The following is a 15,669-nucleotide window of genomic DNA, read 5'->3' as shown; positions in this document are numbered from 1 at the left end:
TTTCCTGACTCTTTCCTTTCACAGTTATGATAAAGAACCTTTTTCCAAGGTCGGGGACAGGGGCAGGGAAGAGAGGGGAGTTGGTTTCTTTTCCCTCTGATATCCAATGGGAAGTTGACCTTTTTTTTTTTTTAATTATTGAAGATTGTTAAATAGCATGTTATCCACTAGAATTGTAGTCTTAGAGTTACAAAGTCCTCAATCTCTAGCCTAAGCTCCCAGTGCATCCTCCTGTAGCATCTGTGATGGAAGGTCCTTTGGCCTGTGCTTCCAGGAATGGGAAATCACCTACCTCACCAGGAAGTGGGCTATCTCTTATTGCTAGGGATGAAACTGAAACATGTCCCCCAGACACTTCCATGTGCTTGATACATCCCCACACAGTAGATTACAGGAGTAAGGTGCTTTAGATCTAGAGCAGAAGGTATCTTTGCCTCTTTGTATAGCTGAGGAAACTGAAGTGCACTTGGCTCAGAGATTTGTGCCAGGACAGAGGCAGCGAGCTTCGGAGGCAGCAGTGAAGCCAGGTCCTAGAGCTCTTTCCACATTAAGTTCCTTTCTCTGGGCCTCAATTTCTTATTCTGTCACATGAGGGATTGGAAGAGAGTGATGGTCTGTCTGAGGTTGCTTGTAGCTCTAAAATACCTTGTGAATTTTGAAGAGTCAAGGCAGTTGCTTAAGTACTCCCTAGTAATAGAGGAGGAGCCCTGCCCAGTCTTTGGGGGTAATCTGAGGATGTGTTAGAAAAGACTAATAGCCCTGAAGAACACCCCCCAAAAAAAAGAAAAAGAAAAGAAAGAAAGAAGAAATGTGGTAAAGATTGAGCCTAATGAAACAGAAACATAGGTGTTGACAACGATTATTTAAAAAACAACAGTGGCAATAAAACTGATAAGCCCATGGATAGGGAAGAAATCATAAGGGGCTCAGAGAAAATGCAATGTTATTGTTAAGGTTTGTAGTATATTATCATTATTTCAGTCAAATAATATAATTGTGTATCATTATCGTTTCCATTTCCCATGTGAAGAAATTGATCCACAAAGAAATGAAGAAATTTGAGCCTCTAAGTAGCAAAACCCAGACCTCAAACTCTGTTCTTTGTTCTCCACACTCAAGGCTCTTTCTACTATATCATTTGCCTTGTATATTATTAAATACAATATAGTGTAATTCAGAATCATTCTTTTGAGGCACAGTACGAATAAGAAAGTATAATTTGCTAACTGTGCAGTCACAGTGACCATGGTCTTGTCCTGTTTTTGGTTGTTTTTTTTTCAGCTGCCATGGTATGGACTGTTGGCATGGCAAAAGTGGATACACCAACAAAGGGAGCCCTCCCCAAGGACCAAGAGCAAGGTCAGTATCTCTGAAGCAGACCCACAGGCCTAAAATGTAGTGTCCCACAGTCACTATAGGAATCTGGGCCTCCTTCTGAGCATGGGAGACAGACAGAAAGATCACTAGACTATTTATTGAATGCTTACTATGTCTCCTGCATTATGTCAAGTGTACAAGAAAGCAGAACTAGTTCCTTCTCTCAAGGAGATTACATTCTTTTTTTTTTTCACATTTTAATAGTATTTTATTTTTTCAAATACATGCAAAGATAATTTTCAACATTCACTGTTACAAAATTTTGTGTTCCAAATTTTCTCTCTCCCCAAGACAGCAAATAATTCCATATAGGTTAAACATATGCAATTCATCCAAACATATTTATATATTTTCATATTTGTCATGCTGCACATGCAGATCAAGAGGAAAAAAACATGAGAAAAAAAAAAGCAAGCAAACAACAACAAAGAGGTGAAAATACTATGCTTTGATCCACATTCAGTCCCTATAATTCCTTCTGGATGCAGATGGCACTTTTGATGACAAGTCTGTTGGAATTGCCTTGAATCACCTCATTGTTGAAAGGAGCAGTCTTATCACAGTTGATTATCACATAATCTTCTTGTTATTGTGTACAGTGTTGTCTTGGTTCTGCTTGCATAACTCAGCATCATTTCATGTAAGTCTTTCCAGGCTTTTCTGAAATCATTCTGCTCATTATTTCTTACAGAATAAGAATATTGCATTATATTCATCTATTATAGCTTATTTAGCCTTTCCCCAACTGATGAGCATCCACATAGTTTCCAGTTCTTTGCCCCGCTACAAAAAGGGCTTCTACAAAACATTTTTGTGCATGTAGGTCCTTTTCTCTCTTTTAATGATGTTTTTGGAATACAGACCTAGTGGAGATACTGCTGTTTCAAAGTCCACCAACAATGCATAAGTGTCCCAGTTTTCCCACATCCCCTCCAATATTCGTCATTGTCTTTTCCTGTCATTTTAGCCAATCTGAGTGTGTAGTGGTATCTTAGAGTTGTCTTAATTTGCATTTCTCCGATCAACAGTGATTTAGAGCATTTTTTCATATGACTAGAAATAGCTTTAATTTCTTTATCTGAAAATTGTCTATTCATAGCCTTTGACAATTTATCATTTGGGAAATGGTTTGTGTTCTTATCAATTTCAGTCAATTCTCTATATATTTTAGAAATGAGACCTTTATCAGAAACACTGGATATAAAAATTTTCCCAGTTTTCTTTCTAATCTTGGCTGCACTGATTTTATTTCTGCAAACCCTTTTTAATTTAATGTAATCAAAATTATCTGTTTTGTATTTTTCTAGTTTTTGTATTTCTCTAGTTCTTATTTGGCCATAAATTTCTTCCATAGATCTGAGAGGTAGACTATCCTTTGTCCTCCTAAGTTGCTTATGATATATCCTTTATGTCTGTATCATGAACCCATTTCAATCTTATCTTGGTATCAGTGCCTAGTTTCTGCCATACTGTTTTCCAGTTTTCCCAGCAATTTTTGTCATATAGTGAGTTCTTATCCCAGAAGGTGGAGTCTTTGGGTTTATCAAACATTAAATTACTCTAGTCACTACCTATTGGGTCTGACTACTGTATCTACCCTATTCCATTAATTCACTACTCTATTTCTTAGCTGGTACCAAATGGTTTTGATGACTACTGCTTTATAATATAGTATTGGGTCTGGTACAGCTAGGCCAACTTCCTTTGCATTTTTTTCCATTAATTTCCTTGAAATATTGACTTTTTGTTCTTCAGATCAACTTTTTTGTTATTTTTTCTAGCTCTGTAAGGTAATTTCTTGGCAATTTAATTGGTATGACAGTGAATAGATTAATTTAGGTAGAATTATCATTTTTATTACATTAGTTCGGTCTACTCATGAGCATTTGATATTCCTCCAGTTGTGTAGAGTTATCTTTATTTGGGTGAAAAATATTTTGGAATGGTGTTCCTAGAGTTCCTGGCTTTGTCTTGCCAGGTAGACTCCCAAATATTTTATATTGTCTACAGTTAATTTAAATGGGATTACTTTTTCTTTCTTTTGCTGTTGTGATTTTTTGGTAACATAAAAATGCTAATGATTTAAGGGAGATTACATTCTAAGAGAGAAGGACAGGGGAGTGGGAAAGCCAAGGGTGGAAATGGTAGAACGAAGTGAGCCATGTGGCTGTGGGCATCCACACTATGACTCAGCAGCCACTGTGCCAACCTCAGGCTCAGTCATCCTTGTAGCAGGATAGCTGTGGAGACACCGAGGGAGCAGGAAGCCTTATGACCGTGCACAGGGCCATTGTAAGCAGTACGGGTTAGCAGATAGAGGTGTTGTCAGAGCCAGGAAGACCTGGAGTCAACTCCATCTCTGACACTAGTGCCACTGGGCAAGTCACTCTCAGCATCTGGACATCTGTTAAGGCAACAAGTTGCAGAAAAGGTGCCAGCCTTTAGTGGTAGAAGGAGTATCTTTACCAGGGAATTTCCAATACCAATGAAATGATAGGTTTAGGCCGAGGTCCAGTTCTTGATGTAGTCCCAGAAATCTTAGTTCTACATCTGGCTCTTTTACCTTAATGAAGCGTAAACATTAGTTTGGGCTAGAGATTTTCAGATGTGGAGAGGTCATTCTAGGACATGATAACTTCCTAGAAATTACCCCAATGTGTATCAAAATGTGGAGTATCCTGCATGCCCCAAGGTATTTAAACTGGGTATAGCTGATTCTTTTTTCATGAGAAAAGCTGGAGCAGCTCTGTTGCCATCTCTCCATAGCGGGCACACTTCAGCTGTCCCAGACCCCTCCTCTATTTCCTTTTCAGTTATTTTTGTTATTGCCAAGATTTTCTTTGAGCCAAAGATAAGTAATTGACCATGGTGGTGGGGAGGACAGGAGAAAGATAGGAAAGGACATGGCATCAGAGAAGGACTAATTTTAAGGAGAGGCACTCATTTAAGTCCAAGTTCTGATCCACCATGGACTCTTCCCTGAAGAATAGTTATCTTCTTCCCATATCAACCTCTTCTTCCCCAATGAAAATTCCTTCTGACGGTGCTTCTTAAGCCTTTTTTTTTCTTTTTGCATCACTGATGCTCTGCTCTGTCTGGGAACAAGATGAAGACTCAAGTGACACTTCTGGGGACCACTCTTACTCTGAAACCTACGACTCTCCGAGGTGCACCCCACTCCATGTGCCTTCCTATGCAGTGGAGGAGCTGGAAGAAGAGGAGGAAAGTAAGGTGGATTAGTTTTCTCTAGCCAAGTGGGCACTAGGGTGGGAAGAAGGACAACTGGGAAGAGGATTCCCAATTTCCTTGAGAGAGTATTCCTATACACTCATACAAAGATCTCCTTCCAAAAGGAAAAAAGAAAAAATCAGAAAAGGAGTCTATCCCACAGACTCCCAGGAATCCAAGCTACAGTCCTATGGCTTCTGGTGGTTCACTCTGTTTTTGTTTTCCTATTGCTTAGCACAATCCCTGGCACATAAAAAATGTTCAGTAGCATGTGAGTTTCATGGATAAGTGTGGCCTGGTCACCACTGTTAAAGTGATCAGCCTGTGGGATCTGGGATAGGAAAAGACAAAGGAGATTATTCTTTGACTTGTTAAGAGACCAACGTGATTGGGAGACAGATGTGGAGAGGTCATTCTAGGACATGATAACTTCCTAAAAATTACCCCAATGTGTATCAAAATGTGGAGTATCTTGCATGCCCCAAGGCATTTAAACTGGTTATAGCTGATTCTTTTTTCATGAGAAAAGCTGGAGCAGCTCTGTTACCATCTCTCCATAGCTGGCACACTTTAGATGTCACAAGGACAATCTTGCAGACAAAAATTATCAACCCATGTCATCCTGGTTGATTTTTTAAAGCAGGGCTTGGGATCACAGATTTAGAACAGAAGGGATCTTGTCAGGCATCTAATTTATATATCAGGAAATTGAGGCCCAGAGAATTTTAATGACCTCTCCACTGTCACAAAGTTAGGAAGCATCAAGTTGGGATTTGAACCCAAGTTCTTTGACTACAAATCCAGCATAGTATTTGGTCCCACAGTTGAAATTTTCTATGTTCTTTAAAGTTATAGAATTACAATTCCTTAAAATAGATTTAAATTCAGACTTACTTTTTTATTATCAGTGGTACTTTTGTTTTCCAAATACATGTAAATAAAGTTTATATCATTTATTTTTATAAGATTTTATGTTCTAAATTTTTCTCCATCCCTCCCTTGCCTCCCCCTTCCTCAAACAAGCATTCTGATATAGTAGGCTTAGATTTACTTTCTATGTAACTTTACTTTTAACGTAACCTGGTTTACCCTTTTAGATTTACTGGCACAGAAAGTGCCAGCCTGCCTAAGGAGAGGTAGTTCTCTGTTGGGAAGGTCCCCATGCCAGTAAAGTCACCAATCCAGTCCCAATCCCACTCGTTATTCTGGGCCCAGAACAATGCCTCTTTCCAGGCCTGATGCAGCTAATCTCCTGAAGGACAAGCATGAGGTTGGGCTGTGCCTTTTCCAGGCAGTGGGACTCTCCAGCCTTTTGTTTGTCTGCGTTCTATCACTGCCTAGCATTTTTGAAGAGTTCCATCAGTATTTCAGAAGATTTTGAATAGGTTATGGAAATCTAAGGCCATCGTCCACTTCAGAGCTCCTGCTGGGGTTTCCACATGATTCAGTGTGTGGTGGGGAAGGAGGCAGTGACACACTTGGTGGGCCAGAATGAGGTCTTAGGGCTCTTTAACCCCAGATATCAGCTGTTTTCTGTGATCCTGAACATTGGAGAGAACTGGCTGTACAGTGAGGGTGGAGATAAGTCAGCTTTCCATTCACTGAGTCAGTGTCATCCCTCATCCTTTGTCATCGACCTTCACCAGTACTTGCCACAAGACTTACAAGGCTTGGTTTTTGTCTTTCCTCAAACAGGGGGAGTGAAGCTGGGCCTGGGAGACTTCATTTTCTACAGTGTTCTTGTGGGCAAGGCGGCAGCCACAGCCAGTGGGGACTGGAACACCACACTAGCCTGCTTTGTCGCCATTCTCATCGTAAGTAGTAAGACAGATGCTGGCAGTAAGGGGAATAACTTAAATTTGCATAACCCCAGCTAGCCATCATTTATCGTCTGTCTGATCCAGTCCATGAAATCATTAGTCATGTTATCCTCATTTTTATAGATGAAGGAACTGAGGCCCAGTGGTCATGTGAGTCACTTGAGGCCATACAGCCATAAGCCTTAAAAGCAGGTCTTAACGGGGTCACAGAATGTGAGGGTTGAAAGGAATCTCTGTGGTGCCCTAGTCTGACCTTTGTGCCAAAGGAACACCTGCTGTAATGTGCCTAGCTCTGGCCTGAAGGCTTGAAAGGAGAGAGATCAAGAAGTCTCCGGGCTTCCAAGTCTGGTGCCTTACACTTAGCATGTAACTTACTAGTGCCTTACACTAGCAGATGTCTGGCTTGGGTTGAATGGCTCCCCTCCCCATTCAGAAGCAGATATGAATCATCTGCTTGTCAAATGGCACCAAACCAGCTACAAAAACAGTCCCTGAACCACCAGGCACAGCCTCTCAATTCTTGGTCTCACATAGTTCTTGGATCTGTCAATAAGAACCAAGAAGATTGGTTCTAGCCCAGAGAGTTTGCTTACAAGGACCTGCAGCTAGTGCTGTGCTGGGAGGAGGAGTTTTGGAGGATCATAGTTATCCAGTCACAGCTCAAGCTGGCCCCATTGGCCTTTTGCAGTTCCCACTCACTTGAGGTCTGTGTGCTACATTAGCGAGACAGTGTCCTCCTGTGTCTGCTAATGTTATTTCATTGCCTTGGAGAGTGAGAGGGGAAGTCCTCTGGTATAGTAGATAAGAACGCTGGGCCTGGACTCAGGAAATCCGGCCTCACTCACCTACTGATTGTGTGATTCTGAGCAAGTTATTTAACCTCTTTCTGCCTCAGTTTCCTCATCTGTAAAAAGAGGATAATAACAGCACCTACCTTCCCCTCACCCAGAGTTTTCATGAGAATACAAGGCGGTCCTATTTGTAAAGCACTTTGCAACTCTTAAAATACTCTCAAATACTAGAAAAGCCACTGGACTAGAGAGTCAGGAAACTCACATTCTCTTCTTGATCCTCTTTGTGATTTGCTCTCCTTCTGTAAGAAATGAGGATAAAATAACGTTTTGCAGCACTTGTTCCATAAAATTGACAGAGAGGATTGAGTGAACCTGGGGATGGGAATGTATCTCAGAAAGCACACAGCACAGAAAGCACACAGCTCTGGGTGCTAGATGCTTTGGAGTTTAGTTTCATGATGGGTAGTCTTCTGGCCAGAGCAGATCTTTTGCTTACACACAAAGGCACACACTACAGTTTACCTTGGTCTTCTCCAGCCTCACTTTCTGTCCTTCCCACAGGGTCTATGTTTGACACTCTTGCTGCTGGCCGTGTTCAAGAAGGCCTTGCCTGCCCTGCCCATCTCCATCACCTTCGGTCTCATCTTCTACTTCTCCACTGACAACCTTGTGAGGCCTTTCATGGATACCCTGGCATCCCACCAGTTGTATATTTAGAACAAAGCTTAGCTGCTACTGTCTGGAAACTAGGAAATTCCAAGTCTATGAAGTCATATAGTTTTACGCATTAGTGCCATATATTTTTTAAAACTTTTTTTTTAAATAAGTTGACACACAGAAAAAGTATTATATAGTTACTTTGTGAGATTGAACATCAATTCAATAGAGTAGAACAAGGTCCAGGATCTGGGTTCAAGTCCTGGCGCACCACTACTATCTAGCCAGGTGACTTTGAGTCTCAGTTTCCTCATCTGTAAATTGAGGCAGTTGGACTAAACGATCTCTAAGTCCTTTCTGGTTCACACATAGTTCAGGCATTCAGCCTTTATGGTCCTACTCTCCCTCTGCTGGAAACTCAGGAGTTCACTTAAGTTAACTGAAAAAAGAGGCCACCGAATGTGGCTGTAGTCAGAAGGGGATGGAGATTGACACCTGCTTATACTCAGTGGAATTTCATGGAAGGGTGACATATTGGAAGTCCATGAATGTTCTCAGGAAACTAGATCAAGGGACTGGCCTTATACACTCAGATCAAGGAAGGCCCCTTTTTCAGGAAGGAATGTTCACAATGTTTTATCAATGATGTTATTTTTATTACCTGTTGAAAAGGAAGTCCAATTCTTGTAACATTTCAGATGACTAAATGCTGGGAAGTGGCTTGTTGGCCATTGTGACTTAATACTAATAAACTTTCTTAGATTGACTCAGTGGAATGCTCATTGTAAATAAACTATGATCCTTCTCTAGTATGGCGACATGGAGAAAGAGCTGACTCCAGAACCCAGGTTCTTTGGATTCCAGCTCAAGAACTAGCCATGGGTTCTTAATGAGAAGATTTTTTGTTTGTTTTTTGGTTCAGCCCTGTACTTTCACTGCTATGAGGAACTCCTGATAGGAAAACTGTCTCTACTGACACTTGTAGTCAATTTGTCTGTCACCTGGAGAGTTGCTGGGTATAAGCATAAATGAAAGTTTTCAGAATGGTAGACTTCTTCTACATGAATGCTTTCTGTTGGATAGAGCTTTCTACTTTTTAAGCTGTCCTGTCCCATTATTACATGGTTCTAATTTTTCTAAATTTCTTCTGCTAATCTGAAATTGTCTTTTTCCCCCTCATTCCTTTTATCCTTTGGTTCTAATTGTGTTTCCTGGAACCACACAGAACCATTCTACTCTTAATTCTATGAGACAACCCTCCAAGTATCTGAAGACTGCTACTATGTGTTATCCTTGTCTGTGCCCATTTTCAATCTTTCTGTTCCCTTTTGTCATGATTTCAGAACTCATCTTCATCTTGTTCCCTTCCTTGCCAGACAGACTCTGTATGAGGTGCTGAGGTTCAGGGTCAGAAATGGAGCTTTGGGAGTTGTCCAAGTATAAGTCACATTTTGAATGGTACAAGTAAAAAAATTCCTGAGGAAGAAAGTATAGGAAAAAGACCTGAGGAGTCACTGAAGAGGGCCAGAGCCCCTTGTTACCTGCCTGGTTTTGGCCAAACTACTTCCCCTTTCTGCACCTGAATTCCCTCATCTGCAAAATCAATGAAGGATAGACTTGATGGCATCTGAAGTCCCTTCTAGTCCTGAAGCTGTGCTTCATTGTTGAGTATCATCATCTAAGTGCTGAAAACATAGAGGCCATAGCTATGATTCTTTTTTTTTTTTTTAATGTGCATTTACTGCACATTTTAATGCACATAATGGGGTTAAAAACCACAGCAAGGCTAATGACAAAAAAAATCCATCATGATTGCTTTTTAAAAACTGAAGTTGATTCCCCTCTTTCTCAAAAACAATAGAGTGGTGATTGCTATGTCATGGGGACTCTAGGAAAGCATCCTTCCCTTGAGGGCTGCATCACCACAGTTCTGTGGGTCCTTGTGGTTCTTATAAGGTAGGTGCATTTTTCCTTTTTTGAGAACCTGACTCTGTCCTTGGGAAGAGAATTTCTAAATGTCACTGTCTTTATGTTTCCTTCTTGAAATAATACCAAATACGTATAGAGGTATTGAGGTAAAGAATATAAGCATTTTTTGTAAACCAAAATGACAGATATTTTGATTAGTTAATTTATTATTAAAGAAATAAAGACAATTTTGTATTTGAAAGGAGATTGTTTTTCTCTAAGCTGTTAGTCCAAAATTCAAGAAAAGTTTTGGTGAGCTGCTGGAATTTCAGTAAAGCAATGCTAAAAATCAATCTTTTTGTTAAGTCTGATGTTGGTTAAAAAAGCAGTCACGTTTTTATCCGACCTATCTGTTATGAGAGGACAAGCCAGTTTGCAAGAGTTTTAAGGAAATAGATTCAGCAGGTGCCAACTATATGTTTCTGAAATTTGGCAGTGAATAACAAGATAAAATGGAGGTTCATATAATAGGATTTTTCTCAGAACAGGAAGTTATATTGTCTTGCCCTTCTGACTTTTCAAAGCTGATAAAGCTGTGGGTTAGCCCATTCATCTCCTATATTCATTTACCTAAGAGCAAGAAAGAATGAAACAACATAATTGGAAAATCAAAAGTACTGGGTGTTCAAGGTCATGTTTTGGTCTGGGTGAGGAAATACAGGCTCAAGGCCTCTCTTCCCTTCCAGAAGTGTACTGCCCCTTTTACCTCCCTTGTGTCCAGGAAAGAGCTCAGTTTGGCTGGTTAGTGCCTTTTGTACGAATACTCAGTTCCATCTCAGCAGTCAGTGTTAACTCTTCAGCAGATAGGAAATTGCAGAAAAATTTTATCCTCTGAATTGGGGAGCAAGCTCCCTCTGATTGTACAATACCACACTCAAGAAGCAGGCTCACCAACCTCCACCCCTACCCCCACCAGAGACCCTAATGGGCACGCTCCCAGAATAGACCTTCCCAATGGACCCATTGTCCAGATCCTCATGACATCAATGAATATCCTTTTGCAGAAACTTATTGCTTAATAATGATATGAAGAAATATCAGTAAAGCAAACTATATCAGGCTAATAATCAATGATAGTAAGAATCACTGGAATAAGGGATCAAGAATAGTTATAGAAAAACCCTCGATTCAGTGCTCTCTCCTCTCTTCTTCTGTGACTGCCATAGGGGTACAATAGCGCTTTAGCCATGACCATCTGATAACTGGCTGTGGACCTCAACAAGAACCATAAAGTTACCAACAACATTTTGAAGCTACAACACTGCTACTAATGCATGAGAGAAATGATCCAAGAGGTGCTAGAGAAAGGCTGTTACCAAGCACTAAACTGGGGTGTGCCTGTCTTCCCCATTTACCAAATTAAAGATTTGACAAAAAAGACAGGGGGAAAGAGAGAAAAAAAGAGAGGGGATGGAGAAAGGAAGAGCGAGAGTGAGAGAGAGGGGGGGGGGGAAGGAGAAGAAGAGAAGAAGGAAACTGGGAAGAAACAAAAGAGAAAAATAAGCCTGTCTCAAACCCTTAAAAGTCCCTGGAGCCCCAAGAGAGACATGTAGCCAACCATGCTCTGGTTACTCTAGCTGCTAGTGCCCATGTGGGTTGATAAATCTAGAGCCTGTAATTATTATTCTTGTAAGGAAGAGCATATTAAATTTGGTGTTCTGCCTTTCTAAAAATGATGAGGGGAAAAAAGTAGAAATCAAGGGAGAATAGTTTTTTCAGTCCTTAAATCATACCATAAAGTACCAATTGTTGAAATGATTTGGTATTATGTAAAAAATAGAAAAAGAATCAGTGGAATAGATTAGATAAGAATTAGAAAAAAATTAATAGTATATATTGTTCAATAACATTCATTAACTAGTAAGGCTGTCTTCCTTTTGCCCAATGGGAAAACTGGAAAACAGTTTAGGTTTGTTTTTTTGTTTTTTTAATGATTTAGTGGTTTAGATTATGGTCTTCTACTTAAATGCACCAAAATCTTCAGCTCTCAGTTACCTCTATAGTTTTGTCCCTTGAAGGATTTATACACTGATAACAATTTGAAAATCATTTCCCTTTCTGGGTCTTATTTTCTCCTCTGTAAAATGAAGGGTTAGACTAGATACCAGCTTCTTAAATTGTAGTTTATGATCCCATATGGGGTCTCATAACTGAATGTGGGGGTCACAAAATTATGATTTATTATCAGTAAATGTTTAATTTTATATACCTATATACCCAAGTCATTTAAAATTTTCTTAGGGGAATAGGGGTCCCAAGTGAAAAATTTTTAAAGAAACCATGAACTAGATTAGCTATGAAATTGCATTGCTTTTCACATTTTTTTTAATGGAAAAAAAATGAATGGAGATAACTCACAGATATGGCTACAGGGGAGAATTCTTTACCAGACAAGAGACAGAGGAGATGACAAAACTTATATGACATTGAAAACTTTTATGTGAACAAAACCCCACACAGATAAGATAAAGGGAACTTGTAGAAAAGCCTTTGCACCAAAAATCTCAAATAAAGGTCTGCTATCCAAGATATATAGGAGGAAAATAACACAGGTACAAAAGACCAAGTGCTATTCCCCTAATAGATAAGAGGTCAAAGAATTTGAATGAGTAATCCACATCACAAACTATAAACCTTATGAGAGATTGCTCCAACTTATTTCACCTTCTTGAGCCTCAGTTTTTTTTTTAAATATAAAATGAGTGGGTTAGATAAGATGGTCTCAAGCCAATTTCTAACTCTTAAATCTACAGTTCTTTGATTTATATATGACTGGCTAAATCTAAAATCAGTTGGAGGACCACCAATGGATTCTTTTGGGAGGAGACCACTTGTTCCCAGATGAAAGCATCATTTTCTTACTACAATGGAAGTGTGTGGCACCTTTGTCAAGTGTGGCAAGATGGCTGCAAAGTTGTAGTTTCCAGAATTGGTTGTCAGGAGATGCCCTCTCCCCCCTCCAGATACTACAAATTTGGGTTTCTGAGATTGTCCAAATCAACTCATGCATCTGTTATGTACAAGTCACTCTGTTAGATCATGAGGCTAAACTTTTCATAGTGGCAAGAAACTGGAAATTGAGTGGCTGCCCATCAGTTGGAGAATGGCTGAACAAGTTATGGTCTATGAATGTTATGGAATATTATTGTTCTGTAAGAAATGACCAGCAGGATGACTGAACTTACATGAACTGATGCTGAGTGAAATGAACAGAACTAGGAGATCATTGTACAAGACAACAAAACTAGACGATGATCAATTCTGATAAGTGTGACTCTTTCCAGCAATGAGATGAACCAAATCAGTTCCAATGATCTTGTGAGGAAAAAAACCATCTACACCCAGAGAGAGGACTGTGGGATCTGAGTGTGGATCACAACATAGCATTCTCTTTGTTCGCTTGCATTTTGTTTTCTTACTCATTTTCTTTCCATTTGATCTGATTTTTCTTGTGTAGCAAAAGAATTGTATCAATATGTTTACACATATTGGATTTAACATATATTTTAACATATATAACATATATTAGATTACTTGCCATCTGGGGAGGGGGTGGGGGAAGAAGGGGAAAATCTGAAACACAAGGCTATGCAAGGGTCAATGTTGAAAAATTATACGTGCATATGTTTTTAAAATAAAAAAACTTTAAAAAAGAAAAAAAAGATCATGAGATTATAAAGACAAAAATAAAAGTAGCCCCTGCCTACAAAGAGTTTATCTGGCATGATATAATCTGTACATAAGTTAAATATATACAAGGGAAAAGGAGATCAGGAAAGAACTATTTAGAAAACATGATCTGAGCTGTGCTTTGAGGAAACTAGATTAAGCCAGGGGTTCATCTGGAAGCCCCACAGGAGTTTTTTCGATAAAATGTAGGGGTCCATAAATTCAGGGAAAAAATATATCTTTATTTTCCCTAAGCTTTGGTTTCTTTTGCGGTCCTATAATTTATTTTAAGCATTTAAAAAACATTCTGAAGAAGGGTTCATAGGCTTAAGCAGACTGCCACGGGGATAGATTTCTTTCCCTTTGTGGATGTGCACCAAATTACATCAAACTCAACTCCAGTTTAGAGGGAATACCTAAAATAGGCCTGACTAATTCTGTGATCTAGGATTAAGAGCAAAGGGTGGTATGTCCTCCATATGCATGTCCTTCTAGAAGTTTATCAGAGAGAGATCCATCTAGTGTCATGGGAGCTTTCCTCATCTTCTCCAAGGATGCCAATAAGAAAACACAGAGTATTCACTGGATATCCTAGACAAGTTCATTTTTATTTTTGACTACACATTTCTTGATTGACATCCTCCTTGTTTGCAATGGAATGTAACTTTCTGAGGCCTGGTATATGCCTCTCCATTGCTTCTGGTAACATTCAAGTTTATTTCCTTGAAGTCTGTATTATATCATCACTTTCAATAATACAGTACCACCAGAAGACTATCAAAATATGGACCTTTGTTTCAGATAGTACTATGGTACCGTTCAAAGAACTTTTTAGGTTTCTAATGACTCCACTCATCTCTTCCTATTCAATTCTGGCCTTAATTCCTTGTCGGTATCTGTCCAAGATAAGACACATACATACATATTGATAGATGAGCCACATAGGTTGTACATCCAATTGCATATGATGGTCTGGACAACAGGCATTCTTAATCCACTTGGTTTTTCTTATGGAAATGGTTGGGCCAAACTCTTGACAGATGATGGCTCTCCCTGAGAAGGCTTTGAAGATTTCTGATAGTGGGTGAATATTTTTGGCAAACATTCTTCTCCCTGTATAGAATGCCCCTTAATATTAGTATCTTTAGCTCTGGTCCCTTCTCTGTAAAATTGGTTTACCCCAGTTTCATTTTCCATCTTTGTATTCTTTGGTGCCATTTCTATTTCTTCCATAAGTATATTCAAGTCTGTGTCTGATGTTGTCAGAGTCTCATTGTGATAGGTCTAATATCCAATGGTAAAAGAAATTTGTTACTTAAAAAAAAGAAAGAAAAAGATCCTTTTAATCTTTTGTCTGTTTGTTGTCTCTTTCTAGTTAAATCCATAAATACCTTCAAGTTGAATTTGTTTAATTGTATATCTAGTTAAGCTTTCTTTCAACTATTTCCCCTCCACTGATGCTCACTACATTTGGCAGCAATATTTCTTATAAGTCTCCATCATCCTTTTCCATTAAAAATTTTACAAAGGACTTTATATTATAAGCTCTACCTTAGTCTGCCATGTCTCTCCACTTGGCAAACGGGTCATAAGATTATAGGATCATAGATTTAGAGCTGGGAGAAATGTCAGAAGTCATCTAGTCCAATTTAATCATTTCACAAATGAGGAAGCTGAGCACTAGAGAGAGAGATTGAGTTGGCTAAAGTAACTGTCTTCAAATGCTTGAATAAGATTCAATATATGACAGGAATTAGACATATTCTGTAAATGCAACAGGAAGAAATAGAACCCAAGAGTGGAAAGCATTAGGTGACAGATTTCAGTTCAGTGGTTGGAAGGACTCCTCAACAACTAGTGCTTTCCCCACAATAAAATGTATTCTCTAAACCAAGAGATAGGGATTTCACAACTATGGAAAAGAAAATTAGATGACCATCTATTTGGAATGTTATTAAAAAAATAGTATTGATGTTATAGAAGGAACTCCTGCATTGGGAAATTGGACTAGTAAGTTGCTAAGTTTGCTTTTAACTCTTAAGACTTTATTCTTGAAGAATAAAATTTGTTAATAGTCTTCAATTATTAAAAAGGCAAAATTCCCACTATTCCAAATATCCTACTCTATCAAAGGTAGCAAAAATCTCCCACATGCT

At 39.1% G+C, this 15,669-nt stretch overlaps 1 protein-coding gene across 3 annotated transcripts in view; it reads left to right on the top strand.

The window, feature by feature from the left end:
- PSEN2 (presenilin 2) overlaps positions 1 to 8,642 on the top strand; it is a 36,269-nt gene extending 27,627 nt beyond the window's left edge. For 2 of the 3 annotated variants that reach the window (XM_003767759.4, XM_031967017.1), the window contains exons 8-11: positions 1,282 to 1,359; positions 4,484 to 4,603; positions 6,301 to 6,419; positions 7,781 to 8,642. In XM_003767759.4, coding sequence (XP_003767807.1) covers positions 1,282 to 1,359; positions 4,484 to 4,603; positions 6,301 to 6,419; positions 7,781 to 7,936 — 473 coding nt within the window. In that variant the 3' untranslated portion in view covers positions 7,937 to 8,642. Of the gene's footprint in view, positions 1 to 1,281; positions 1,360 to 4,483; positions 4,609 to 6,300; positions 6,420 to 7,780 lie in introns of those variants that run through there. The other variant, XM_023502024.2, reaches the window with a different exon arrangement.
- The last annotated feature ends 7,027 nt before the right edge of the window (positions 8,643 to 15,669 follow it).

Source organism: Sarcophilus harrisii, chromosome 4 (assembly GCF_902635505.1).
Source record: "Sarcophilus harrisii chromosome 4, mSarHar1.11, whole genome shotgun sequence".
In the NCBI taxonomy this organism is placed as follows: Eukaryota; Metazoa; Chordata; class Mammalia; order Dasyuromorphia; family Dasyuridae; genus Sarcophilus; species Sarcophilus harrisii.
Note: the sequence above shows the minus strand (reverse complement) of the source record. Positions and strands in the feature narration are given on the sequence as shown.